Source organism: Bombus terrestris, chromosome 15, assembly GCF_910591885.1.
Source record: "Bombus terrestris chromosome 15, iyBomTerr1.2, whole genome shotgun sequence".
In the NCBI taxonomy this organism is placed as follows: domain Eukaryota; kingdom Metazoa; phylum Arthropoda; class Insecta; order Hymenoptera; family Apidae; genus Bombus; species Bombus terrestris.
In genome coordinates, this window is record NC_063283.1 from 6,711,140 (window position 1) to 6,738,294 (window position 27,155).

At 34.6% G+C, this 27,155-nt stretch overlaps 8 protein-coding genes across 12 annotated transcripts in view; 4 read left to right on the forward strand and 4 right to left on the reverse strand.

The window, feature by feature from the left end:
- The first annotated feature begins 221 nt into the window (after positions 1-221).
- On the forward strand, positions 222-2,450 carry LOC100647640 (probable ATP-dependent RNA helicase DDX56). The gene is made up of 6 exons (XM_003401388.4): positions 222-419; positions 588-1,031; positions 1,093-1,352; positions 1,428-1,620; positions 1,697-2,001; positions 2,068-2,450. Exons 1-6 carry the CDS (start codon positions 330-332, stop codon positions 2,426-2,428), a joined length of 1,653 nt encoding a protein of 550 aa, XP_003401436.1. The 5' UTR covers positions 222-329; the 3' UTR covers positions 2,429-2,450.
- LOC100647397 (protein PBDC1) lies at positions 2,451-3,732 on the reverse strand. Its single transcript, XM_003401386.4, has 4 exons — positions 3,591-3,732; positions 3,192-3,257; positions 3,059-3,118; positions 2,451-2,963 (listed from the first exon to the last, which is right to left on the reverse strand). The coding sequence occupies exons 1-4, from the start codon at positions 3,609-3,611 to the stop codon at positions 2,604-2,606; spliced, it is 507 nt and encodes a 168-aa protein (XP_003401434.1). The 5' UTR covers positions 3,612-3,732; the 3' UTR covers positions 2,451-2,603.
- Positions 3,733-3,879: 147 nt separating this feature from the next.
- On the forward strand, positions 3,880-5,728 carry LOC100647278 (translation initiation factor eIF-2B subunit beta). Of its 2 annotated transcripts, none has more exons than XM_012317255.3 (6): positions 3,880-4,021; positions 4,087-4,173; positions 4,474-4,755; positions 4,832-4,988; positions 5,053-5,447; positions 5,526-5,728. In XM_012317255.3, exons 1-6 carry the CDS (start codon positions 3,954-3,956, stop codon positions 5,596-5,598), a joined length of 1,062 nt encoding a protein of 353 aa, XP_012172645.1. In that variant the 5' UTR covers positions 3,880-3,953; the 3' UTR covers positions 5,599-5,728. The 2 variants fall into 2 exon arrangements, with proteins under 2 accessions (XP_012172645.1, XP_012172646.1); XM_012317256.3 differs by having other exon boundaries at positions 3,959-4,021; positions 4,087-4,279; positions 4,388-4,755.
- A 94-nt stretch (positions 5,729-5,822) lies between these two features.
- On the reverse strand, positions 5,823-6,796 carry LOC100647519 (TM2 domain-containing protein CG11103). Its single transcript, XM_003401387.4, has 3 exons — positions 6,511-6,796; positions 6,317-6,404; positions 5,823-6,250 (listed from the first exon to the last, which is right to left on the reverse strand). Exons 1-3 carry the CDS (start codon positions 6,651-6,653, stop codon positions 5,921-5,923), a joined length of 561 nt encoding a protein of 186 aa, XP_003401435.1. The 5' UTR covers positions 6,654-6,796; the 3' UTR covers positions 5,823-5,920.
- Positions 6,797-6,931: 135 nt separating this feature from the next.
- LOC100647162 (suppressor of fused homolog) lies at positions 6,932-11,397 on the forward strand. The gene is made up of 7 exons (XM_003401384.4): positions 6,932-7,262; positions 8,010-8,102; positions 9,481-9,790; positions 9,909-10,144; positions 10,221-10,442; positions 10,516-10,723; positions 10,801-11,397. The coding sequence occupies exons 1-7, from the start codon at positions 7,090-7,092 to the stop codon at positions 10,864-10,866; spliced, it is 1,308 nt and encodes a 435-aa protein (XP_003401432.1). The 5' UTR covers positions 6,932-7,089; the 3' UTR covers positions 10,867-11,397.
- Positions 11,398-11,407: 10 nt separating this feature from the next.
- Positions 11,408-13,789, reverse strand: LOC105666570. Its single transcript, XM_048412342.1, has 2 exons — positions 12,910-13,789; positions 11,408-11,809 (listed from the first exon to the last, which is right to left on the reverse strand). Exons 1-2 carry the CDS (start codon positions 13,249-13,251, stop codon positions 11,630-11,632), a joined length of 522 nt encoding a protein of 173 aa, XP_048268299.1. The 5' UTR covers positions 13,252-13,789; the 3' UTR covers positions 11,408-11,629.
- LOC100646726 (protein neuralized) overlaps positions 11,779-27,155 on the forward strand; it is a 121,216-nt gene continuing 105,839 nt past the window's right edge. The window contains exons 1-2 of one of the 3 annotated variants that reach the window (XM_012317252.3): positions 11,779-11,929; positions 12,008-12,103. In XM_012317252.3, coding sequence (XP_012172642.1) covers positions 12,031-12,103 — 73 coding nt within the window. In that variant the 5' untranslated portion in view covers positions 11,779-11,929; positions 12,008-12,030. Of the gene's footprint in view, positions 12,104-20,018; positions 20,145-27,155 lie in introns of those variants that run through there. The other 2 variants (XM_048412337.1, XM_012317253.3) reach the window with 2 other exon arrangements.
- On the reverse strand, positions 13,918-19,894 carry LOC100646846. Of its 2 annotated transcripts, XM_003401382.4 has the most exons (5): positions 19,759-19,894; positions 17,794-18,348; positions 16,266-16,442; positions 15,375-15,489; positions 13,918-14,580 (listed from the first exon to the last, which is right to left on the reverse strand). In XM_003401382.4, the coding sequence occupies exons 2-5, from the start codon at positions 17,852-17,854 to the stop codon at positions 14,466-14,468; spliced, it is 468 nt and encodes a 155-aa protein (XP_003401430.1). In that variant the 5' UTR covers positions 17,855-18,348; positions 19,759-19,894; the 3' UTR covers positions 13,918-14,465. The 2 variants fall into 2 exon arrangements, with proteins under 2 accessions (XP_003401430.1, XP_048268298.1); XM_048412341.1 differs by lacking the exon at positions 19,759-19,894 and having other exon boundaries at positions 17,794-18,767.

The following is a 27,155-nucleotide window of genomic DNA, read 5'->3' on the forward strand; positions in this document are numbered from 1 at the left end:
AACTAGTAGCTGTTCTTAACAATCTTGTTATGTTTTCTATACTTCCTCTTATGTTATTTCTAATAGTATATATTTTAGTTCGCCGTAATTTTTATCTATCGCCAAAACGAAGTCAATTTGCAGTTTATTATTAAAAAATTTCTACTTTGTTTTCTGTACGTGCAACATAAACATTTGAAATTAGATATGAGATCAAGATAAAATTATCTGTTTGAGATAGATATGAAATGGCGCCACTCGTTAATGGAAGTCGATAGAAATAAACAGTTCGAGTTGTACTGACGAATTGACACGTGCTTTTTAATTTGTAAAGCACATTTTTGTTCATTATGGCATCGAACGAAATGGAAGTGGATGATGAGAATGAAACTAAACCAAAAAATTTTCATGAATTAGAACTAGACGACAGAATTTTAAAGGTAAGATATCGTACATTTCTATCATGCCTAAAAAAGAGGTTATATTTCCAATGTATAAGTAATTGTTTACTATAAATTATCATAGCATTACATAGTTCATATTTTTGTTTCCTAAAATTAATTTCCCATTCGTAATTGTACATTTACGTATAAAATTAAATATTTTAGGCTATCTCGAAATTAGGTTGGGTGGAACCTACGTTGATACAAGAGAAAGCTATACCATTAATGATGGAAGGAAAAGATATCTTAATCCGAGCTCGCACAGGGTCTGGGAAAACAGCTGCATTTACTATACCACTTATACAAAAAATTTTATCGAATAAACGAATGCAAACGAAACAAGAAATTAAAGGGCTTATCGTAGCTCCGAGTAAGGAGTTATGTAAACAAATACATGATGTCATAATTTGCTTAACAGTAAAATGTAGCAGAGAAGTAAAAGCTATTGATGTCAGTCCACAATTAGATCTTAGTGCACAGAAACCATTATTAGCAGAAAAACCTGATATTGTTGTTGGTACTCCAAGTAGACTATTACAACATTTAAAAGCAAATAATATGAAATTGAAACAATCTCTTGAAACATTAATAATTGATGAAGCTGACTTGGTAAGCAATCTTAATCCAATTACTTATTTGTGTAAATAACAATTTTATTATTATATTTCAGGTATTTTCATTTGGGTATGAGGATGAAATAAAAAGTTTATTGAATTATTTACCTATAGTATACCAAGCAGCTTTAGCCTCTGCAACATTATCAGAGGATGTGGTAACGCTTAAAAAGTTGGTACTTCGTAATCCAGCAATCTTAAAATTAGAAGAACCACCACTAGCTCCGTTATCGCAATTATCACATTATAGTCTTGCAGCAGAAGAAAATGACAAAGCTGCTATTTTATATGCTTTATTAAAGTTACATTTAGTTCGGTAAATCCATGAGACTGAATAGTACAATTGAAGAAGCTTGTAGTTTATTAATAAAAACTTTTATTTGTTTTTTAGAGGAAAAACTATAATATTTGTAAATACAGTAGATAGATGTTATAAACTAAAGTTGTTTCTAGAACAATTTGGTATACCAACTTGTGTTTTAAACTCTGAGTTGCCAGCGGTTTCAAGATGTAGAGCAGTCACTCAATTTAATTCTGGAACATATGACATTATAATAGCATCAGATGAAAAATCTTTAGAAGAAGTAAATATTATATGTTTATATACAATTTATGTGTACGTGTAGACTAGTATAGAATTCTAATTTTTATTTCTGACAGCCTCATATAATGAAAGTTAAAAGAGGAAGACGAAAGAAAGACAAAGAATCCGGTGTTGCGCGTGGTATTGATTTTCAGTTCGTGTCCAATGTAATTAATTTCGATTTTCCTCAAGACGTAAATTCTTACATTCATAGAGCCGGACGTACGGCTCGAGGTAAAAACCAAGGAACGGCATTAAGTTTTGTATCGATAAGAGAAAGACCGCTTCTTGAACAAGTTGAAAGCGAATTAAAACATTGTTATAATCGTGATACATTATTTAAGACGTATCAATTCAAGCTAGAAGAGGTCGAAGGTTTTCGGTATGTTATATAAAAGTTTTATTTTAAGCTCGTTGTACATTTGACTTCATAAATATTTCTTTCCAGATATCGAGCAAAAGATGCCTGGAAAGCAGTAACGAGAATTGCTGTTCGGGAAGCTCGTCTAAAGGAGATAAAACAAGAGGTACTTAATTGTCAAAAATTAAAAAGCTATTTTGAAGATAATCCGAAAGATCTACAATCATTGAGACAAGACAAAGCATTGCATACTGTAAAATTACAATCACATCTGAAGGATGTACCAGAGTATATAGTTCCACCAACTTTGAAAAGGCTTGTTGGTATTAACAGAAAGAGAAAGTTCAATAGAGAAGCTGCAGCATCTAAACCTACTGCTACACAATTAAAGTATCAAGCACGTGCATCAAATCCTTTAGTTAGTTTACAAATAAAAAATATGAAATAAAAGTTTTATACTGATAATAATATATTTTTCTTAAACTCATTTATTTCATGACACTGCTTATTATAAATAACATTTTGTAGTATCTTATATATTCAAGTTATAAAAAATTGTAGATGAAAAATTACACGCTATCCAAGTAATTAACACATAATATCAGAATATTATAATTATCAATTTATGATTTTTCTGTAGTCTGCTTTGGTTTGTACTTTTGTCTAATACCATCATTGAATCCTTCTCTATTTCTGGCAAGTTCAATGGCATAAAATTGTATTCTAGTTGTGAGTATACTGTTTTCTTCTGAGTAATCTCCTTCGCAGTCTGCTCTTAACAATGTACCAAAACTATAATCTTCAACAAGACCCTTAAATTGTTCACAGAACGGTCTCCATTTCATCTTTCCTTCAGGTGATTTTAATTCATCTTCATTTATTTTATCTACTTTGAGATCAGGAAAAGCATCACGAAAGGTTTTATATATTTGTTCATCATGAGGTGTAAGTTTCAAAAATTTAGGATCAACTGAACATAAAATCTAAAATAGAAATATCAAATTAAAAATTAAAAATTTCTGATTCTTTTGCTTCTTGTTATATAGAATTAAGTCAATTATATTAAAATTTATTTTACATTAAAATAAACTTCAGCATGTTCCATGGCTTTCATTGCCCACATTGCTTCTACAGAGGGCTAGAAAAAGGGAATTATTGTGATTATTACCTTCATAAATTCCATCATTTCTTGTTGTTTATTTGTAACTTACATCATTGTCAAATTCTTCTGCAGGCCTAGACAATACACTACTACCAGCTATTAATTGATCTGCAGTCTTAAAATCAAAATAATTTGTTCTAAATTAATAAATATATACATATTATATATATATTGGTATATAATACATAATATATCAAAATAAAATTTAGTCATATACAAAAAGAAATAGTAATTAAATATTAGAATAACTTTGCAAGTTTAGAAGATTTTGTTACAGTGATATAAAGTAATCAAGAAATAACGTATCTTAAATTCGAGACAAGGATTTTTTAATTTTTACAATTGTAATCAAATTTACAGTAATATTTATATCGAAAGACATACATAGGTTAAGGATCATTTTCATATGAAAAAAAAATTTGTACATCACTAGGTTTATCATACTTACAACGTTCCCAATGTGAGCCATGCCGTAATGACCAAAAAATAAACTGAAGCAAATAAATTATCAAATATTCCTCAAAGTATTTATAAGAAAATTAAATGTTGGAAATCGAAACTCGAACGTGTAGTGCACATGTCACGCGGTTAAAATACACGTGCGACGCAACAGAGCCAAATGAGAAATCAGAAAGCAAAACCAAGAACCAATCGTTATTTCAGTTTACTAGTAGTGGCAATTGGCATGTTGATATTATCTATATAATTTAAATGATATTGGTAGAAAAAATGTTCAAGTCCTTTATACTGTTTTTCTAGAAAGGAATAATATTTACGAGAAAAAAAATTTAAATAATAGCTTTTGGTTAAAATGGTTAACACGGAAGACGGGGATATTAACGAAGGAGTGTTAAATTTAATAAACGATATTCATTATGGGTGAGGATTTAATAAAGTAGTCTAACCTCGAGTAGAGCGAAATTTTATCATATTTTGTATTTCAGCGATGTCAATGGTACATATAATATCGTAGTGGCTACTATTTTGGTTCTGAAAGATATCATAAATAATGCAGAATGGACTACTGCTAAGTAGGAATTATATTTCTTTCTATTCAATATAACTTTATGTAAATCTAAGAAACACTAAATAAAGAGATGTCAATGTTTAATATGATTAGCACCCCAGTTACTAATAGTTAGTATTTTTATTAAAAATAATAGATTTAACTTCGACTGAACTTTTTGACTTAAAATTACAAAGGATTTTATTATTTTATAGTGCTTTATTTGTGTGTCTTCTTAGGTATATATGATCCTACAAAAGTTAAGAATACAATACAATCAAATTACTTATATATATATATGTGTATATATTTTATTGTTTAAAAGGAATTTAATCAATATAATTACAAAAAATGGAAAGTATTTAGTGGAAGCTATTCCCCTTGAATTCTCTATTGGAAATATGGTCCGTAGAATATTACAAATAATTAGAGAAGAATATACTTCTGAATTAAAAAATAATACCGATGAAACAGATACACAAGAATCTCTACATAAAATTCTCACTGCTGAAGGTGATCAGGAAGTTGATTTTAACATTTCTATACCTTCTTTAAAATCTGCTATCATAGAACATATTAATGAATTTGAAGTTGAGTTAGAAACCTGGTTAGTTCTAATGAACAATGAAATTACAAGGAACTATGTTTTATACAGTATTATACTTTGTTTATTTCTCTTTTAGTGCAGAAAATATTACACAGCAAGCTTCTGAGCACATTCATTCTAACGAAATTATTATGACAATTGGTAAATCTACATTAGTGGAGGAATTTTTTAATAGAGCAGCTAAAACAAGAGCTTTCGAAGTTATAGTAGCTGAAGGAGGGCCGTCATTAAGTGTATGTATGTGTTATATTACAAATTTTGCACAAATCTAACTAAACATATTTTGATCATTAATAGGGTCATGAAATGGCAGTAAATCTGTCAAAGGCAAAAATCAAAACTACTTTAATATCAGATGTAGCAATTTTTGCAATGATGTCTCGAGTGAATAAAGTAATAATTGGTACACATTCTGTCATGGCAAATGGAGGGTTGAGAGCTATTTCAGGTTCACATACAGTTGCTCAAGCTGCAAAACATTATTCTGTCCCAGTAATGGTTTTACTACCGCTGTATAAACTCTCGCCACTCTATCTTTATTCTCATGAACAAGATGGTTTTAACAAACATGATTCACCATTGCAAGGTGTAATTAATGGTGCAAATGCATCTTTGTTAGAAAGAATTCATGTGTATAATCCAGTTTTTGATTATGTGCCCCCAGAATTAGTTACATTATTTATTTCAAACTCGTAAGGACAACAATGTTAAAAGTTTTAATTTTTTATGTGCAAGTTAATTATGTAATAATATATTTTTATCTTTTTCAGGGGTGGAAATGCACCATCATATGTTTACAGATTACTTAGTGAACTGTATCACCCAGATGATTATGATTTATAATAGATAAGTGTAGAAACATATTTATACATGTATATTTGTAACCAAGCACTTTTTTGAAATAATTGTCAAATTCTCTCCAAGTCAATGCTTCTAATAAAAAAAATGGGATAGGAACCATAGATATTTAAAAACAACTTTTCTAACAGGAATATTTATTTACACATTAAGATATATATACAAGTAAATATAAATTCATTTTTACAAAAAGTATCTCCGTAATTTCGTAAATTCGAAATTATTGAATATTTATTTAAAAAGGATAGCATACAAAACACTTGATTTTATTTTACAGATTTGGAATTTGTTTCTTCTGTTTGGTATGTTATACGTAAGGATTCCAATTACTGCCATCTTCAGGTTGTAAAGAACCTGTGACTAACAGAATTACATCAAAAACCCACCATACACCTACTCCTCCCAATGTCAATAATTTGCCAACAGCAGTACCAGTTTGTCCTAAACAAAACCGATCCATACCCAAGAAACCTAACAGAATACTATATAGTAAAGTAGTAGTAAAATAATGATCACTATATTTTATACAAGGAACTCCTTCCCGATTAAATGTCCTGGGTCCATAACACTCAATATAAGGTAATACAGTACATGACACTTTAGTTTTTTCAACATCCTCATACTTGGAACCTCCAAACTAAAAAGAAAACGTCTACTAAGCCATTGATATGTATAATAGCTCTATATTTGTATGCAATATTACCTTTACACAACCAAATCCAGTTTCATCTTTGGCAGTTTTATTACCTTTATGATCAATCGGCTCTTCACATTCTATAAATTCTTTTGGCCTGAAAAACATATATTCGTGCCATACAAATAAGAAATTTAGCGAAATAGAATTAATTCTTTATTAGCAAATAAATAACGGCCGCCGAGTGTTCAGTAAATACTCACAGAAATTTGCACATTACCAATGGACCTTCGGGTCTGTACTCTTGCTGGAAGTCTGTGGTATTATTTACTGACATGGTTCCCGAACATATTCGTAAATCCCACAAGAGACAAAGTAAAAATAAAACCGAATATCGTAACCTCATCTTGCCGAGTTTGACATGTTTAAATGCACTTCTGTTCAAAGTTTACCAGAACACACCGATAAAGTACACCTTCAATCGTATAAGTCGTGTTGGATAGCATATATAATTGTGTACGAGAATTATTCTATTGGATTGAGGTTGTTACGTCTCGATCGGAATGAACCAATAGAAACACGTTTCAAATACGTCGACTAATGAAAAAGTGTTTTCCCCTGTTTCCTATAGTGACTTTTAAAGACGCACAGTGATTTTGGAATCATTTGGTCGTCCGCTCTGAAAGAATAAATTCTTTAGTTTTGTCAGGAATCAGAGACGTATGTTTCGTGCTCGGTGGAAGGTGCACACAGTGGTTGCACCACAATAAACAAAGTGATCGTGTGTCGCGTATTCATAATATTTTCGAAGCAGTACATTTCGTAGTTGGAAATCTGTGTATATGTACGGAAATATGCGTGAAAGAGAAGAATTTTGTCGAAGTTTTCCACCGGGACAACCGATCCAGGCACCGACAGCACGAGCTCTAGGCCTTGATGCTTTGCACAATCTTTGTAAAGAGATCTATCCGGACCAAAGCAATCCGCTCACTGTCACTGCAGTTGTAAAATACTGGTAAGAATTCTTCGATTTAATCTGCCAATAAAAAGTGGTTTTCTAGCGGTACTAACGTGGAAGGTTTAAATTTCATGCTCAGTGTTTATGACAGAACGGGAGAAGAAATGCTTTGCGGTGTTATTATTTGCATTTATAATATATTAGGTATTGTAGTTCAGTTCTTTATAGTATAGTATATTAAAAATATATTGGAATTAATTTACGACGCGTTTCTCATGGGCTATAATGCAAATGTATTAAAAATTATTACTTTATTTTTGTACTCATTCTTAAATATTATTTACTTTTAGTACTTAGATGCTATATTACAATAGTTTCTCTTCATAAATTTGTATTAGGATTGCATAATTGGTTGGAATAATACAAATGAAAAAAATGACATAAATATTTAATATTTCCAGAAACAAATTACTACAACAGTAAGTATTAGAAAGTAGTCTTTACTTCTTATTTATTTGCAAGATTATACGTGTAATATTCTACGATATAAAATTATCATTTGTTAAATAATATTGTTATATTTTACATTCAATCAGGTTTATTTATTTTATCGCGAATCTTTGAATTTTTCGATCGATATAAAATCTTAAAGTGCTTTATCAGAAAGGTGGTTCCTATCGAGTTTGGGTATGGAACTCTTGCACAAGAAGGGAAGACGATTTATATTTAGCCACCCTTAGCCGTATGTACGTTTAACCGGATGTAAAACGAAATAACTGAGATTTTCTGTGCACCTTTACCTAGGTTGGGGGGTCCGGATCCTCTGGACTACATAAGCATGTACGAAAATTCTGGCTGCTCGGAATTGGGAATACCACCACATTGGCACTATATTAGGTGAGTTTCACCATTCTACATATTATTTCGAAACGCTTATCCATTCACCCAAAATACACTTTTCAATAAACATGTAATTTAATACAAGTAATCAACAAGCAGAAGAATATCATTATATTTTAAAAGCATAAAAAGATAAATTATAAATTATTACTAGACTACGGATTTTTATGCACTTATAGTAGATTGAAAATTGAGAAGTTGCACAAAAAATATGTAAAATACCCAAAGTATAGTGCTTTCTATAATACTTGATAAGCAAAACAATTTTCTACCACGGTTTTATTTCTTTTAATTATATTCTCAAAAATATGAGTTTGCATGAAAATCTGCAGTTTGCATTTATTGGTTATATTTTGAGTAAGTCTGAAGTATACAATTTTTATGATGATCTGTCAACGATTTCTTCCGCTGCGCACGCGATCGTTAAAGTGACACTGCGGCGCATCGTTCATTCAAAAGAGACAGGTCACATTTTTTTCCAGTGGGCTGGTAAAGAAGGAAGAATCGAAGTGTTAGAAAAAAACGGGAAGTCGGGTATTCGTTAGTGGCACGTTGTTGAATAGTAGGAGTGTGCCTCTGTTTGATGTGGGCTCATGTTATTTTTCCGACACATTCTCGATGACACGTGTATGTGTCACCCATTTCTGTCATTCGTGGATTACATTTACCGTTCTGGTACATTAAAGCTAGGCACGAGCATTTTGGACTGGTTACAATCTACTAACTTCAGCTTTTACTATCTCCTATTACATACGCCTATAGAAATTTAAAGAATATCTTGTATTATGTTTTTATATTAGAGATCTATCCGAAATATCTATTTATTAGAAACTTAAATTTTATATTGAGTTAAAACTACCGAAATATGACTTTTACAGGCAGATATATAACTCGCGTTGTCGAAAGATAAATGAATGCTCGTTTTAGGAATTCCTCATTAAAAACTAAGCGCCGAATGACGAATGGTCTACTGCGAAAGGGCGCCCATTCTTTTTTTTTCATTTTGTATGGGTGACCCTTCCTTCTTCAGTCTGGAGCAGCTGTTCCAATAGTTCTCTCTTTTTCTATATATAGAAAGTATAGGGTACAGGAAGATAAAGTCATTTGAAGCGCGACGCGTCGGAAATAGATCCGCACGTCTTCTCTTTTCCGTTTGCCTTCTATCTAAATACGCTCCACCATTCACTAAATCTAATATATGTCTTGAGATTAAGTTTAGAGTTATTTTGGTCCTGCCAAAAATCCTTGAAAATCCTATTGTCATTTCTCAGTTTAAATCTTATTTTAATTATCTTTTCTTTTTCTATAATATATAAAATTCTATAAATAATGTTTATTGATGTTGGAGTAAGAAATGTTCTTTTTTTTGTTAAAGTTTTGGTTTATCAGATCTGCATGGAGATGGGCGGATACATCCAAAAAGTGGTCCAGGTCGTCCAAGTGGCTTTGGATTTGAGCTAACATTTAGATTAGTCAGGGAAAGGAACGAGATGACTCCTCCCACTTGGCCAGCAAATGTGATGCAACAGTTAGCAAAATATGTTTTTAATTCTGGTAACATGTTGTTACCTGGAGACCATGTTTCATGGCATGCACCTTTAGACAATGGCAATGGGCGCATCACACAAATTCTAATGGGCAGGGATCCACAGTTACCAACATCCATATCTACGCCACATGGTGATGTAAGTTTATTATTTGAAATTACTTTTGAGTAAAATTGTTCAGTTAATTTGGTTTGTTTTTCAAATACATGAAAATTTAAAATAAAATATTTTTAATGGTTCATGTACAATGTTACAGGTTTCATTTGTTCAAATTGTAGGAGTTACTTCTGAAGAGCTACAAGCTGCACAGCATTGGAATGGTTTAGGCCTTGTAAATTTACTAAAGTCTAGTCGTGGTTGTGGACCATGGTTGGTAACTGAGATGAGAAGGACATACTCTGTTATGGAAGATGATCCCTCTATAGCAGAGAAAATAGAAACTGGCATAGAAAAGGAGGGTTCTAATTTAAGTGGTGTATCTGCAAAATGTTGGTAAGTATCTTGTATTTATCAGTAAAAGATCTGCTTAATATGTAGAATGTATATTATATTAACTTATATTTCTTAGGTGGGTCCAAGTAAACAGTGATAAAAGTACAGAAAAATATAGAGAGACAAAAAGCGAATCAGACGAAGAAGATGAAGATATAAAACCAATTATTAAATCAGAAAGATTGTCTCCTTGTGAGCAAGATACAAATTTACCAAACGAAAGTTTTATCAAAGTTTTACCAGGTCTTCATTTGACATTTAATCTTGAAGCCGGATCATTGTTATCATTAGCGATAAAGTAAATATCCTTGTAACATTATTTAGCTAATCTTATTATTGAATGAATGTTAAACATAAATGTGTTTTTATAGGGGTCGTGTCATGCACGGAAGGCATTTCACGTTTAAATCAATATTATCTCATACAGCAATAACGATAGTTGCTCCTTCAGTTACGGGCACTTTAGTGTCCAGGGAAAAACCATATGTAGTTCAGGGACCATGGTTACAAGTTTTGCTTCCAGAAGATTTGAGTGAAAAGATGGCTCAAGAGTTCCAAATTCTAAATTCACCAAATCAGGTAATTAATAGTATCGATATAGCAAACTAATTTAACACTAGCTCTTTATGATAATTTATATTTAATATATATTTCAGATTCAACTTCCAAAGACATTTTCTTGGCCCGAACATAAACTGGTTATTACCATTGTAAATGACTGAGAAAACTAACTTAGTACTGCTACAAATATCGTAAAACCGAATTAGGATAAATTAACGTAAGCAAAGTATTATCTAATTTCGTTACAGAAGCGAATTTCGGTGAAATTATTTATAATCAAATTGCGGTTATCGAACAAATGATAAACTTATGAGACTTTATCTATCAATGTGTGAAAGAGGAGACATGACTATATTTTTTCTATAATAGGAAATGAGATATATAGAATGTGTTCTACAGGGGAAAGCTTTCTACGTCTCTCTTTTACAAATTGATAATAATCGTTAAAGATTAATATTTAATTATGTACATAATAGAATACAAACTACAAAGTATAATTTTGCAATCGATATACAACTTTACACGTTGTTATTTTGTACAAAACAGTTTTGTAAATAGAGAATGTTTTTATTCTGGCACTTACGTGTCTGTCAGGATTCTGTATCAATTTTTACAAACGAACGGAAATTGTACGATACAACGATAAATATAAGAAATAATATTTATAAGAAAATATATTTTATTTTCTACAATTTTCTTGGTACAGATTTTATACATTGCGCGTATTAGATGCGTGATCATCTCTCTTTTAAATCTGTGAGACAAAAGGATTATTAACAATTTCATTTGTTAACATTAAATTAGTTTTTATATTTTTCAATACTCCTAACATAAAAAAATGTTACATTATTAATGCATGGTCTCTTTACATTAAACCTAATATATTTAATTTTTCTTCCTCTTTAAATCTTTACCTTCTGTTTTCTAATCATTGAATTCCTGTTTAGGATCAATTCGAGGTCGCTTGCTGTTACGTCGGTTTATCCTTTTCCCTGTCCTCCTCTGCGCCGGACAAACTCCTAGCCCGAGCCTCTCTACTTTATTATTGTCGTTTATGTTCAAACTCGTGTGTCGTGGTTTAAGAAACGCAGCTATTCGAGAGTTCTGGGAGATACGTATGACATTGGAACTATCGTGTGAATCAACAATAGTTTTGATTAGTGTAGGAGATTCCGTTGTACGGAATGGATCGTCCTTCGAACTTTTGATTTGTCCAGATTATCGGTTAGTATATTAGTTACGCGTGCGTGTGTGGTCGTGTGGATGTGTGAACGTGTAAACTTTTTATTGATACGTATTCAGAACGAAAATTCGGAAAGGAGCAAATGGCAGTGGAAATGAAAAAGAGGATATTTAATAGATATAGAGGGCATAAAGAAGACAATGTATCGCCGACAGGTATGTGAATATTAATTATAATCGTAAGTATATGGCGCTCAAAATAGTTAGGGAATCTTCTATTTGAATAATTTGAATGCTTGAACCAAATATTTCATTCTATTACGAAGGAAATATCGTGTATTTGATATAACGATACTTTGATTCTTCATTTCGCATGATTTAATAAAATTGTAATTAAAGTTTTGAAATATTTAAAGAGCTATTATTATATGTTTCAATTATTTTAAGTGCCGTATGACAAGTAATAAAACTGTCAGGTCAAAAACCAGATAATATTAAGACTTTGGAGATCATACAGTGAATTTTCAATTTTACATAGGATAACTGAAACTACGATTAAAATTCGTAAATGTTGTGATTACCTGGTTTTTGTGCCACAGTCTTCCATTATACACCGGAACGAACGTATCTCGGTATTTCGTCAAACGTGCTTAACGTTCTAAAGCCCCGTTGTATTTCTTCCTTCTAAAAATCAAAGCAAGTTACTTGACCTGTTCGCGTAGAAAAATTGTTGACATTGCGTACATTTTATCCAGAAAAACATCTAACAAAAAATCTTCCTGCTTTCTTTACCTAAATCTTGTTTTTGTAAAAAAATTTCTAGGCAATTAATGTACGTGATCGTCCACTTGTTCTTAGGACGTTAAAGGAATCATTTTCTTTGTTCAAACGAGTGCGATATCGAAACATAAAAATTCGCCGATTGTAGCAATGTTAAACCTTCTTCAAAATGAATTTAAGAAACGTATTATCAGTGGAATATGATAAACGAAAGGGATTCCACGAATATGTAAGATTCCTACTTGCAATAAATTCCGCACGAGTTTAAATGCGACGATCCAAAGCAGAACAACGATGCAAGCAGAGACGAAATCCTCGACCTCTTCGCAGCTGATATTGCTAACGACGTTAACGATCCCTCGAAAGACGTTGGCGAATGTTTGCATGGCCTCGATACAGAGATCCCTTAGGAAACAGATCACCTGAAAAATCAGGTTCATCACCGCTAGTATCAGCTCGATTATCCTCGCCAAGAAATCGAGAATGATGTCGAATAACTTTTCGATGGTCTCCCATATCCAGCAGGCGACGCGCGAGAAGAACTCGACGAATTCTTGCGACGCGTTCGACATACGATTTTTCATGTTTGAGATTGTTCCCGGGATCTTGTCTCGTTTACATAGCTTCTATCAGAACCGTTCGATTTCTCCGTCGCGATTCACGTCCAAACGAATTTCATGCTCCATGTACTCATCACGAATAGTTCAACTTTCGTTCGTTCGATTTCGGATAGATTCAGAGAACAATTCTTCTCATGTCTTTTGTTTGACTTCTTGTATCTTCTTAATCGAAAGGAACCTTTATGATTTATTGTAAATTCATATGTCGTGAACTTGGTTTTGTTTGAACTGCGAAGAGAAAATGGGAAGTACGGAGCGAAAACAGATGATCATCTTCTTTGAACATCTTGGCTGTCGTCTTGTATTTTTCGTTTTATAAGATACATTTACGTTTAGGGTTTGAATAGTGTATTTATATCGTAGTTGTGATTTCACCATTTAATCTTCGATTTATATACTATAACGTCTCTCCTGAAAGTTTTTGCGAGTTTCATGAAGTATCCCTGACACGAAAATAGCGAGTAATTTGTTTTTTTTTTTCGTGGCCATAAAAGGAGAAAGAAATGTAATCATTGTTACGATGAGCTTATAGCTGTGACATTAGTATTTATGATGATGTTTGCAATTACATTTACTTAGAGCTAGCTACGAGCGAATTTGGGATTTGATACGTTAGAAATCATACGCAGATTTATAACTAAAAATCTGTTTTATTGTGTTTCTACACAGTCTGCAATAACGATAATCTCACGAATATACGTTCGACTATAATTTCAAGCAATCACTAGATCATAAATTACATATTCTACGCATGAATATTAATAAAACAATAACGGTTATGTTTACGTAAAATGGCAGTTGTTGCTCTTTTTATTCTGCAGACTATCAAATAGTATCAAATAGTGATTCTATATACTTTTCCTTCGTAATTATAGCGCCATAAGAAACGCAAACATATGTATTTATTTGGACCTTTAATTTTTTTTGATTATAATAATTTTCGTTTGATATATTGGATAAATGCAATAATTTACGAACGATAGCCAAAAAGCTTTCGTTGTATCACTTACGAGTTATCATTTTCGTTTTCTTACGTCTTTGGTCCACAGCTAAATTGGTCAGGTTACTGATTTACGTTCGAACTGGTCCGTTATATATAGAGGTGATCGTTTTTCGTTTGATATATACAATAATTATCTATATTTTAATTAACGCGAATTTTACGCTGACCATCATCGTCAAATTAGTCCAAGGAAAATCGATAAAGTTAAAAGCACGAGCGCAACTGCTCGCCGTGTGGATCCATTGCAGGCATCCGCATCGTTGCAAGACTGCACGCATCCACGAACGTATCTAGGAAATTATAATCTACGATCAGTATTTTGCATATTATTTTATCACACGTATGGTTTTATTATCGACTTTCACCAATAATATATAGTTTATATATGATAGCAATTAAAGGAGATAGCTCCACTTTCTAGTAATTTAAATAAATCAACAAGGGCCAACCCAAAATCAAGTCACTTTCTAATATTCTACTAATATAGAATAATAATATAATTCAATATTCAAATATAATTCAAATATTAAAGCTGTCTCCTTATTGCTGCAGATATAATTAAACAACTATAGCCAATTTAAATACTCTGTCTTAAACATCCTAACATTTTAATTGCTGTTGATCAACACGTGTCGCATTAATCGTCTAAGTAACATTGCTGATGCAAATGTGATCGCATTTTTATTTTCCTGCATTTTGACAAACTGATTTAGAAGCAACTAAAATTCACTGCCAGAGAAAGAAGAAACATCGAGAGTTACCATGGCAAAATTAAAAAGAAAAATCTGATTGGAATTTCTCTGGAATATCGAGAAAAAACTATGTCAATATAAATAATTGCAACGTATAAATGCAATTTGTTTTATCGAACGCGTTCCGTGAAGCAAAGTACGTATTGATTAAAATTAACGTATACAGTCGTAATCACCTAGTTTTTATTTTTTTTTTCTCATCCGCAATCGTGTCAGAGCTCGTAGCAATTATAATAGGGGTCAATTTCAGACATGGTAACTCTTGCAATTAGCGCCGAGTAAAAAAAAGAGAAAAACGAAGTCAAGTTATGTCTCTCCACGATCTCACTTACTTGTCGTCGAAATAGAATCCTCCGCAATGTGACATTCTTATGATTTCGGAGTCGGTCGTCAGAGTTCCGCTGTCCAGCGCGCAGCTTCTCACCGTCAAAGAGACCCCGGATTCGTCTAATTGATCACACGTTAATTAGAAACATAGTTTTCATCCGCTCCCCTGCTGTTGCCCCGCCGAAAACCCGAGGAAATATAAAAGTTGAAAGTTTTGTCGCAGTTGAGGTTCGCGTGGTATATTTTTTCGCTTCGATGTTGCAGAAAATTCGAAACTTTATGCAGACACAATTTTAGATACGAATTATTTTCACCACGTCTTTTTAATGAAAATTATTTGTATGAGATGCGAAAAAATATCGATGTCTGCGTTTTAATGTAACATTACAGTAGTTTCCAATGAAGCCGGGAAATAATTATAACGGCGGTGACACAAGCACCAAAATTATATTTTTTAATTATCTCAAAATTACTCTAACGAAGATTTAATTTCTATTCGAATCAAGATTTAAAGATTACCTACACGAAGCTAATTGTTTTCTATTATTTTCGAAAGGCCAGAATCTGCAAACATAGTCTGTATTATTGTTCTGAAATTATTTAGAATGAATCTACCAATTTTCTCCAACGATATATTTTTTACAATTATCTCCACCGAGGTACGGTTCTTCTTTAACATTTTTCAAACGTTTTAATCTGGAAACATACATAGGGAAATTTCACGAGATTATTCAGAATAAATCTGGTGATTGTTTCGAGCGATATATTAACTTCTCCGCTGGTGAAACCTTCGTGAACAGACGGTACTGTACCCGCAGGCACAGTGTATTCGTTGAACAGACAGCGCTGAAAGGGGTTAAGGGCCACTCGTGATTACAAAAAGAGGAAAGTTTTACCATATATTCCCGCTATTTTGATGCACGCAGTCGCGGGGAAAAGACCATCGCGCCCTTTGCGACCTCCTAAGCATGGCGACTCCAGGAAGGCCAGACTCCCGTTGTTGTGAAACGGATCGTCACAGGGCTTGTTGTCGCCGTCGATCGACACGCACTTGAAGCAATCGATGGCCCAGCCTAATGCGTCAAAGTCGAAATAAAATAGAAAATTATTGTTAATTTTACAAATATTAGATAATTCGCTGAAGTACATATATATCTAGTAGCAGAGCTGTTCAATTCGGCAATTTATTTTCAAATTTCACAATTGGTTATTAAAATTTATCTTGGGATTATTTATATCGTTTGTTTGCGATGAATAAAATTATGGACGCAAGTCATTTGTTCATTGGGAAGTAAAACGGTAATCATGTAATTAACTGCATAATGAAATTGAGAAATTTGCAAACGATGGACTTGTGAGAGTCTTATATAATAATTCGTAAATGTTTGTACAATAAATTTGTCTCGTTAATCGTCGTTTTGGAATTTTTTAAAAATCATGAAGTGTTTGTTGGTTTTTCCTTTTTCAGGAACTCCCACGCTTTGAGATTTTGGTTATTTGACTTCACATTCAGGCGCATTGGTCTTCTACCTTTGACCTTTGTCTCTTTTAATTTCTCATACATGTTTTAAAAGAACCGTAATAACATGAAAATTATTCACATTTACGAGCTATTCCATTGGTTTTTAGACCTTGATTATTCATCTTGAGATATAATAAAGAACACCGACTTTATCTCGCCCATCTTTTCATGCAACCTTTTAGTTTCTTATCAGACATTCTATTATCCTAAACCTAATATATAACTCTACATAAATTAACATAAAACGGTTCGTTCCTTTTCAACAAATAAATTTCTAATCCTATACTTACAATTTATTTAGAAACTAGTTAAGTGTCTTACGTGTATTCACTGCTATAACAATGCGCTAGACGATGCGTAGAATTACATATATAATTACAATGCGGCACATTACATATATAATCTTACTAGCTATTAATCGTTACTGAGAAATTGAAGCTAACATTTTCATTCAATATACGATAGGTACAACATGTCTTTATTGAATCGGCCTGATAATCCTTGTCACGGGTGTGTCTCGATGTTACAAGACAAGGAGTTAACACTACAATTGATAATCAATGCCTGTAACGAATACCAGATAAATGTTACTAAAAGTATCAGGTTTTAAGAATTGCAAGAACAAAAATTGTAAAATTTGTTATTCTTGATATTTCTAGCGTTAAAAGCGACAAAACCAAGGAATCTACCGATGCTACTTAACTATCTATGAACACCACATTAATATTCTCTGAGATATCTAAAACCTGTTATCGTAAAGGGTTTGGTACTTCTAATATCAAAAGCTGTAAGATACGTAAGTCAAGGAATGTACCAATGCTACCTAGCTAACTACAAACATCGCGCTAATGTTATTTGAGATATCTAAAGATTATTCTACTCTGTTGATAAAAAGGACTGACCTTCCGATACGAGGAGCGCGATCAAGGCAAAAGCGAGGATCCAGGAGAGGCCAGTATCCATCTTTGTCCAAGCGTTGAACGCTTTTCCCCGGATGTACGATCGCCTGGTTGCCGTCAGCTGCTGAATGCCTGAGGCCACGAGTCGAGTTCCTCCAGAACTGTCATGTCAGACAGAAGAAAAAAAACCGATGTCGACTACGAGAGATCAACGTCTTCCTAGACGTGAATCGAATCGGACCGAAAAATCCATATAGAGAAGAGATATTCGCCTTGCTACGTTCCTCGAATCCACGTATCACGTTTCCAACGATCCGCACTTATGTTTTGCCGTTGGTTACCAAGGTGATGATTTCCTCGTCGTCGATTTCCAACCTTTCTCGTAGGGATTCGTATCCCGATCGATGATCTGTCGTGATGACTTTCCTCGTTGTAACGCTCGTAAAAAAAAAAAAGAAAAAGTCGCGAACACCAGTTTTAAAACGTTCGTTCTTCTTTCGTCGAGTCGCTTTGGCGACTGAACTGACCTAGCTGGTACGCAGTAGGGAACTTCATAGGCTGGAACAGTTTGTAATTGCGTGATACTGTTTTCCGACTAAACGACGAAACGGGAGATTGCCGCACGCGAATTGTGGGCGCAGTTGCGACTTACAGGTGCGCACAGTCGCGCGGATGTTTCGTTTACTGGTTCTGTATTGGTTCACACGTGCAGTGTGGTGGAAAGTGAGTCGTTGTGGGATTTTGGCGTTTAGCAGTGGGTACTGGGTGATGGGTGATGGGTGTTGGTGTTGGTGATCATACGGTATGGGGATGGTTACTGGTTCGCTCAGGTGTGTAAATAGTAATCGGAAATGTATACTTACGCGTAATATGTAGCGTGGGAAATTATATTAATTAGAGGATTATGATATAGAATGGATTTTGAATTTTAGAATTGAATCAGAATTGAATAGCATCGAACTGTGTATCAATGAAAGTAAGAGATAGTACACTGGATAATAGGATAATTATAATAAACGTAGACTATATAATAAATGTATTTGTTTAATCAAGAAAGACATTCTATTTTGAGATCAAGGTTTATTATGTTTTGCGAAATTACAATGGTGTATGAAGAGAAAATATAGTTCATTTCGTAAAGGTGTAATATGTAAATAATAGAAAAGGGTATCTTGTTCGTAGTATCGTCGGACTATTCACTAATTCATGCACACTGATGTTAGGTAACTATATAACAAGGTGTCTCAGGGGAAATTTTATTATTCTAATACACTTTCCAAGTCATCTTAAATGCAACAATTACTAATTAGGTATACTATATCTATGGTAAAAAAAGTTCCCCACGTTGTTTTAACGCAACTTTAAACATATATATATTTCGCTATTAACTACAAATTATACGAACAATATTTAATATACAATTTGTCATCCACATTTATTTATAGTATTCTCTAAAGCACAGTGGTATTTCCCCTGATACATGCTATATAAATACAGAGGTTTCTAAAGAGAGATACGAAGGCCACAAGTGAAAATCATGATAAATCACATTTTCTATGTACAATTTTGAAATTCAATTTGCTATCGATAAATTTTATATTGAAACAATCTTTTCATTTGATTTTGGAATGAAATACATGCTTTTAGATGCTATTGGATATTTAAAAGATATTAATAACACAATTTATATATATATATATTGTGTTATTAATATCCTTTAAATATCCAATAGCAACATATATATACAGTCTAATACCAATTAAGTTAAATAGTTGTTGAATAAAACAATAATCCATTCTTGTAAAACACTGTGGTTTTATCACTTATCTTCAAATGTCGTGTCACGTTAAAATATTTTTTCGTAGCTAAAAAGTCAACAAAAATATGGTCTTCGTGTCTATGATCAATAACTTAGAAATTTACAAAGGCTACACGATTATTCGACATTAATAACATTCTTCGTATTACCTTATTAATTAAATACGGCGTGCTGATTAGTAGGAGTGTTATTCGGCAGACGGTCTCGTTGGGAAATACTCGGTGAGAGAGGCCGTGCACGGAAGAACGCGGCGAGATAACAGGGGATGGATTCAAAATAGCGCGGGTCGCGCATGCGCAGGTGATCGCGGGCCAATCACCTCGTTGCTCCGAAGCGGCCGTCCGTCTCTGTCGTAGCGACACTGCGGGTACACGATGTGATAGTATTTTTCGAAAAATGTGTCGGTCTTTCGCGCACTCATGCATCCGGTTTTTCACGTGAGCCCGCCGCGATCACCGAGTGCTTTGTCTCGTGCTTGGCATCACCGTCGGCGTGAGAATAATGGGCCAGTCGTCGAGCAACACCGGGCACAGCGGTGAGTCCCTCGATTTCACATCCGTGTTTGTAATCGTGTGTTGTCGGCCCTCCCGACGTTTTTTCGAATCGCACTGAACGCTTGACATGTGTCAACTGCAAGGGCTCTTGACTTTGCTGCCAGCTCCTGCGCAAGTTTCGTTGACTTTTTCCGTGGCATTGCGTCGTTTGCAGCGAGAACCTTCTCGGCCAGGTCGAGTTCTCGCCGAGACAACGCCAGCTTTCTCTCGATTAATTCCGACGATCACACGCTGGCGTTTGAGGTTATGTCAATGGTCACATCGATGTAACGGTGATCGCGGAATCGTTTCTTGACTTTATCGTGACACCGCGTTACGTGACATCTCGATGTTTTCCGTCGTCATGCTTTCATTTTCCGATATTTCTTTTCCTCGTTTCGATGATACCGTTTGCTCGTCATCGATTGTCGATTTAACTGCCGCAGTGGTTGAATGTGCGCAAAACGATCGTTATCGCCATAGCGTTCTTTTTTAAATTCAGCTGATCGGCCAGTTCGATACTTTTTCGCCAATCATATCGGTTTATGAATTTTATGACTGCATGTACATTCAGGATATCAACAATGCATTTGTTTTTTTCCATTGTTAAAGTCGGTCGAATTGCCGACGAATTATCGGAATTCTTTATGTAATTTTCCATAGATATGGAGTCGTTTCAAGACCAACACCAACAGCCGACAGAGTTTGTTTATAATCGTTGAACATGAATGACTTTTGTAGTTTTTAGATGTCGTACTTTTTTAATGAAATGTTACTATACATAGTTGTAATTATATCAGCTCAATGTAGAAGCTCAGTTGCGTAATAATATAAATATATGTAAATACTTGATCGGGTGTTTAATTACTATTAGCATAGTTTAATAGCCGAAATGATATACGAGAAGAAATGTGTGGAAGAAAATAGATAGTTTAGATATTATTATAATTGATCAGATCCTTTGATAATGTAACAAAATACACAATTAATTCTTAAATTCGAGATTAGCTGATATATTTCCCTTTTTTATCGACCGATCATCCGAATAGACTGTACGTAAGCGACATCTGCTTCGAAGTATGTACATTCGCAATTTACCTCGCCGGTAATGATGAAAGTATATTATTTTGTACCACTGCAAAATTTAAATTCTTTATTTATAAATGTTAACAACAGTATGAGTAATACGAAGAATGTAGTAATTGGTTTCGGAAAGAATTATTTAATTAAATTAATAAAAAAGATAAAGTAATTATTTGTAATTCTTTCATTTAGTCTTCTTATATGTACTTTCTTTATTAATATGTTACTGATATATAATCTGTTTTAGTATATTAATTACATTTGTCATAACTTTTTAATTAAATTCTTTAAGTTGCGACTAATGTAATTCTTAGTTGTGTTTTCTTTAATTTGATAACTAAACGATTAAGCTTTTATTATTCGTGGCGAATATTCGTGGAAAATGAGTTATCCAGATATTTTCCTCGCATTCGGTGAAGCATTATGCGTTGAAAAATCAACAAAGCTTCGTATCGTTGTCCAATTATCTTAATAATGAAACAGGCAAACAACGAGAACACGTTACGATCAAATAAAAAACTTTTTCTTGCTATAATGCACACAGCAGCTGGACATATTACAAATAAAAGCATATGGGAATCGGCGAATTCATTAACCAAATAATATCTCATATTTAAAAGTAAAATATGAAATACGAACGTATCCACAACAATATATCTACCCATACTCTAAATCAACATATAAAATGAAAATTAGATGCACACTCTATAAGCTGCGGATATTTACGCATTCGTGTGAAATTTGATGTTCCATTACATAATATAAAATATCCAAAGAATAGCACTCTTTAAAATATCCAACAGCCGAAACAAACCTCTACCTACGACAAAATTGCATAAATACCCGCAATTAAATAATCACATATCATTAAAATGTATATTGTTTATGTAGAACGCAGATGTACGTATAGATGATTATTAGTGATGATCGGTGATTTATTTAAAAAATGTCTCATTCCTTACGTCTCTCAATTTTTATACAATATTTTCCACTTACCTTAAAAATATTCCGTATAAATACTTTTACGGTGAAAGAGTACTGAAACTGTATTATATACTTAATTAACGCTCTCACAATTTATTAAAATAGCATCGCCTCTCTAAAGAAGCTGGCAATTTCGTCCAACACCGCACAAAATTCCCTGTTTTCACGCGAATCATCCGTACAAACAGATCACCGGTTCTGTTAATTAATCGAGGATCGGCGGACGAGACGTTTCCCTTCCGTACAAATATTTTGCCAGCTGCGTTTCTTGCCGCGCGTCCATCGGTACCAGCAAACCGGCAACACCTTTCGATTTCATTTCGTACGATGGTTCGGGCTTGCAAGATGGTATGCGAGGTAGTGGCTTGAAACACAGGTACCCCAAGGTATAGCTTGGCGTGGGCCACAGATGTTATTGTCATATGGCAGACACACGGCTCTCGGGATTCGGAGCCGTAAAACCGCGACTCTCGAGGTCCAAGAAATCCTTCTGTGGTAGCCAACGCGCCGCTCTTATATTAATCTAATAGACGTCACGCGACCAAAACTGATAGAACCGGTCGATTTAACTATCGGAATAGCCCAAACGATGGCCTTCTTTTCTGCATTCTTTGCAGTTTTTATGCAATTGGATAGGATGAACTTCTGAGAAAAGTTTGTCTATTCCCTACGATTCTTTGTTCGTGGCTTCGTAGGCTTCTTCTTGGTGGATTTATTCTCAGAAATGTTTAATTCTCAGAATTTATTCTCTGAACCTCCGAGGCGATCGTGGTTTTCTTTCGGATCGTGTTTTCGCTTTTCAGTTTCGTTTAATTTTCGGCACGAGGCACGAGTCATTGTACTTGCTCGTTGCGTCTTTCGGAGCACAGCGGGTCCGTAGGAAAATCTAGCGATTTTCGAAAAGACACGAGTGACGTTTCTCTTTCCTCGCATCATCCACTTTTCGCATCTGTACACGTGTAGCTTTCCGAGAAAACTGAAACTTTTGTACGAGATCCTTGTATCTGTTTTAAAGAAAATACAAGTGCCCGTTCTCCTCTTCCTCAGTCTCAACTTGTTCGAAGTTTCCTTAGAAATTTCTGGGAAGTAGTTGTCGAGCTGTACGCGAATTTTTCGGAAAAGCAGGCGATTCAAATTTCTTAATCCTCTAATACTTCTTAACCCTATCGCGTTCTTATCGTCATTTTCGATTTGCAATTGTATCGTTGCAACAGAGGATATCTTCAGTTCGGATTAAGATTCTCATTGATGGTATCTACGCGATCGCTGGTTTCGATTTTACGCTAAATGAACATCCTCTGGAAACGTCAGAAATTCTCTTCCTTTTTCTAAAATCAAACCGAGATTGAGATATGAAAATCCGGGTATCATAGCGGACTCGTATATCGTTTAAAAACCTTTAACTAATTCGATCGTTTCAGAAGGAAAAGAGGAAAATCGACGAATGAAGGAAAGGCGAAATTGGCAGCAATTCGAAAAGAGTGTCAGTCGCCTCGTTAACGTAATCGATATTACGTTCGCGAATGGCGATTGATTAATTACGAGCGGAAACGTAGCGACGTGTACGAGGTCAAAGGTAAAACTTCCGGGGAACGACGGAGGAAAACTCGTAGACGATGCAGCGACTGGGGTTCAGGGCAGCGACCCAGTTCTCATATGTATTTATACCAGAAGACGCTATGCCGGTTGCGTGTGGCCATTTTGAAGTGGCAAGAGGAGAGAAAGGGAGCAACGGGGCGAGCCGAGGAAAGACAGGGAGAAAAGAGAACCGTCTCGTGCGTCACGAGACACGCCACAGGGGCTAATGAATCTGGAAATTTAATTCCGACTTGTGCGGGAAAACCGACGGCGGGGCGAATGTGTTGCGCACCGAGTAATTTTGCCGCCACTGGATTATTTATAGATAAGCAACAAGTAATGGAAGAGTCTTTTTAACCTTCCGCGATTACACTTCTCGTTCAGATGTCTTGGGTTCTAGGACATTTCCTATTTTTAGGAAAACTTTGACGTCGCATGAGAATTTTAAATTGCAACACTTCAGGATTCGGTTAACATTACCGAGAATTTTGTTACTTCGATTCGATGGATGTGTGTGGCGTGTAGATGAGAATTTTAAAGAGTTTTGTCAAGCTCGTGTTTCTATAATAAACCATCTTCCTGTTGTATCATAGCGGTAAGACAATTATGTAATAGAAATAACGTGTTGGATATTCTATGTTGGAGATTAATTAATGGAAATACGTAAATGGATGGACGTCTGGTCAATTTGAAATAGAACGTGGTTTTCAGTTTTTATAGAGTTTTTAATATAGCACGTAACTAGAAATACGTTCGAGAAAGATGAATAGAAATTTCACTGGCGAAATTACGTGCTTACTGTGTTCCTTTTAGAAGGGAATATTAATCGCGTAATTTTACGTTTTCCATTTTTACGGTACAGTATTTTGAATCGTATTTAGAATATGTCGATCGTCCGTGGTTCGTCAGATTTCATGCAAATGTGCGAACTTTCTTTTTGTTATTTATGCAATCGCGCGAATCGTTAACGAAGGAATCACGTAATAGCAAATTTTTCATATTTCTTGGAGCGCGCAGTTACGCAAGAGTTCGAAAACTTGGCGAGGGAAATTAAATGCACACAGGAGTTTCAGAAAACTTGGTTATTAACTGCGAAAAGAAGTTTTACGGTTACTGGGTGGACCGTAAAGTCGAGGAAACAAAGTAAGAAGTTCGTTGGAGATTCATGATCGATGAGAACTGCATACGTTTTCGTGTCAGAGGTAACTTAGTTTATCCATTTAGAAAATTAAATTATGCATATACTCTTCTCCAACCAACAAGTAGCGTTCAAATTAGAAAATCAATGCAAATAGACTTGTCGTGTTCTTCTTTCTGCGATCTCCATATTTTACCTTAATTAATACCGCGGATATTTATGCAACTTTTTATTTTTTTAGATACATACAAGTGAAGAAATGGAATTGTTTTACACGCTGAATATTATAACGAGTAATCTACTTCGGATATTATGTATATTCCTATGTACATATTACGTTCATTGTGTGTATTTTTGTACCTTTAAATCTTCCATAAATGTATCAAATCATGCAGTCCAGTCATGAATACGCTCGTTCTTATTCCATAGCTTTATTTCTTATTTTTGATATACAACGAATAAGCTAGAGACTCGGTAGAAAATTGGTTTACCTATCAAGATTATAAAGAAGCAAAAATCATCATGCTTTGGATCGTATTTTGAGCATTCTGAGAAATTTTGCAAATTCTGTAAATTTTCCATAAATGCATAACAACTGCCGGCCTACGCATCCTTTCGAACACTATTTCTTCAGACCTCTCTTAATTATCAATCGAACGTCAATAAAATTTTGTTTTCTAGACTGCGGATTTTTAAACGTTCAAGGGAAATTGAAGGTGCAAAAATGCGCACGATCCACATAATACCTAAAATATCCAAAATATTTATTATAACACACATGAACAGACGAAACAAATTTCTACCTGAATCCCATTCGTTAATTAGTAATGTTCGTAAAAGTATAAAAACGCGTAAAAATCCGTGCTCCTTCGATTTCGTGAAAACTCCGTCAACCGTGTCAACGCCATAAAGCGTCTCGAAGAGCTCGTCGTTTCCGGGTAATCGGAATCGTCTGGTGGCCGATGACGTTTTCGTTACGCGATTCGCGTGGCTTACACAATCTCGAGCGTTGTCCCGCTCGATCGTCGAGTTTCCCAGATTCACGGCGATGTTTTCGTCTCGCCAACATCTCTTGGCCAGAGAAAGACGATCTATAAATCTAAGCAGCGAGAGGGATCCTCCCACGCGTCTTGGCCCAGCTGATCTCAGGCCGAAGCGTCGCACAATGAATCGCCTTTAAAGCTCGTCTATTTACCGTCCTCCTGTGCAACCGGGGAAAAAGAAAATCTGCGAAACAGTTGCGTGTGCTTTAAAGCCAGGTTGCCAGGCAAAGAAAAGAGAAACAGATTATGTTGCGCAGGAGTCGCTTGAGCGACCACCTCTGTCAGTCGTTTGTGACTCGAGAGACATTGTCAGGTAGAGGTTCGTGGCACTTTGTAAAATCGATGGAAATTTGGAAACTGCCGGTGGATCGCAGGAAACACGTGCGATTTGTTAGGTGAAATGCCTGAGAAATTTAAGGTTTCGGGAGACGGTCGATCAATTTACGTACTTGGAAATCGTATAGTTTGTTTTAGTTTACGTGTAACGCAAATAGGAATTTAGTAATGCGTGGAATCGATAGAAATCTGGAGACTCTTTAACCGAGTCGTGGAAAACATGCGAACAAATTAACTTACAAATATTTTCGAGCGATTTAAATTCTGTGTAATTTTGAAGGATGACAATTAATCGTTTGCAAAATTGCATCGCGTTAAGCAATGAATTATCGCGTTGAAGAGGCTTCATCTCGTACAGAGCGTGATAATCGATGCACACGGATTGTTCGCTTCTCGAAATTGAAACTATATGACGATTTACAGATCAGATTCGATCGCAAGCATACAGAACCTTGTTAATCGTAAGAAAAGACTATGTCTAAAAAATAACCACGATTTTTCCAAAAGGAAAGTAAAAGAGCAAGAATTGAGCAAATTTTTCCACCATCGTGGTGCTTAAAGAATCTCAATTTCTACGCTACGATACAACAGCCACGATAACCACGCGTTTCGCCGTTAAATTTATTTTTATCGACAATCATGGAAGAAAAAAACGTAGAAATACAAGCAGGTGCGGATGCCAACCGAATGATATAAACCTCCGACAACAACCAAATTCGTATGGATAAACCGCGATAAACGAGACGTTCTGCTCGTAAAACGAACGATCTTATATTCCACGCCCTACACAGCCGTGAAGCGTGACCTTTTTCGCGAACAGACAGTCGAAACGAGCTGTATTTCGCGATGGC

What these genes read in the sequence shown, in the direction of transcription:
- LOC100647640 (XM_003401388.4), top strand. Translation starts at nt 330, where the DNA reads ATGGCATCGAACGAAATGGAAGTGGATGATGAGAATGAAACTAAACCA. An exon ending in TAATTGATGAAGCTGACTTG is followed by an intron (nt 1,032 to 1,092) that starts GTAAGCAATCTT and finishes ATTATATTTCAG; the next exon opens with GTATTTTCATTTGGGTATGA. An exon ending in GAAGAGGTCGAAGGTTTTCG is followed by an intron (nt 2,002 to 2,067) that starts GTATGTTATATA and finishes ATTTCTTTCCAG; the next exon opens with ATATCGAGCAAAAGATGCCT.
- LOC100647397 (XM_003401386.4), bottom strand. Translation starts at nt 3,611, where the DNA reads ATGGCTCACATTGGGAACGTT. An exon ending in CAGAAGAATTTGACAATGAT is followed by an intron (nt 3,119 to 3,191) that starts GTAAGTTACAAA and finishes CCCTTTTTCTAG; the next exon opens with CCCTCTGTAGAAGCAATGTG. An exon ending in ATGCTGAAGTTTATTTTAAT is followed by an intron (nt 2,964 to 3,058) that starts GTAAAATAAATT and finishes TTTCTATTTTAG; the next exon opens with ATTTTATGTTCAGTTGATCC.
- LOC100647278 (XM_012317255.3), top strand. Translation starts at nt 3,954, where the DNA reads ATGGTTAACACGGAAGACGGGGATATTAACGAAGGAGTGTTAAATTTA. An exon ending in GCAGAATGGACTACTGCTAA is followed by an intron (nt 4,174 to 4,473) that starts GTAGGAATTATA and finishes ATTGTTTAAAAG; the next exon opens with GAATTTAATCAATATAATTA. An exon ending in AAGGAGGGCCGTCATTAAGT is followed by an intron (nt 4,989 to 5,052) that starts GTATGTATGTGT and finishes GATCATTAATAG; the next exon opens with GGTCATGAAATGGCAGTAAA.
- LOC100647519 (XM_003401387.4), bottom strand. Translation starts at nt 6,653, where the DNA reads ATGAGGTTACGATATTCGGTTTTATTTTTACTTTGTCTCTTGTGGGAT. An exon ending in TTGGTAATGTGCAAATTTCT is followed by an intron (nt 6,405 to 6,510) that starts GTGAGTATTTAC and finishes TATGTTTTTCAG; the next exon opens with GCCAAAAGAATTTATAGAAT. An exon ending in CTGGATTTGGTTGTGTAAAG is followed by an intron (nt 6,251 to 6,316) that starts GTAATATTGCAT and finishes TTTTCTTTTTAG; the next exon opens with TTTGGAGGTTCCAAGTATGA.
- LOC100647162 (XM_003401384.4), top strand. Translation starts at nt 7,090, where the DNA reads ATGTACGGAAATATGCGTGAAAGAGAAGAATTTTGTCGAAGTTTTCCA. An exon ending in TTGTTATCATTAGCGATAAA is followed by an intron (nt 10,443 to 10,515) that starts GTAAATATCCTT and finishes GTGTTTTTATAG; the next exon opens with GGGTCGTGTCATGCACGGAA. An exon ending in TTCTAAATTCACCAAATCAG is followed by an intron (nt 10,724 to 10,800) that starts GTAATTAATAGT and finishes TATATATTTCAG; the next exon opens with ATTCAACTTCCAAAGACATT.
- LOC105666570 (XM_048412342.1), bottom strand. Translation starts at nt 13,251, where the DNA reads ATGAAAAATCGTATGTCGAACGCGTCGCAAGAATTCGTCGAGTTCTTC. An exon ending in TCGTGCGGAATTTATTGCAA is followed by an intron (nt 11,810 to 12,909) that starts GTAGGAATCTTA and finishes CGTATCTCCCAG; the next exon opens with AACTCTCGAATAGCTGCGTT.
- LOC100646846 (XM_003401382.4), bottom strand. Translation starts at nt 17,854, where the DNA reads ATGGATACTGGCCTCTCCTGGATCCTCGCTTTTGCCTTGATCGCGCTC. An exon ending in CGCGCTCCTCGTATCGGAAG is followed by an intron (nt 16,443 to 17,793) that starts GTCAGTCCTTTT and finishes TTGACGCATTAG; the next exon opens with GCTGGGCCATCGATTGCTTC. An exon ending in GGATTCTATTTCGACGACAA is followed by an intron (nt 14,581 to 15,374) that starts GTAAGTGAGATC and finishes ATAATTTCCTAG; the next exon opens with ATACGTTCGTGGATGCGTGC.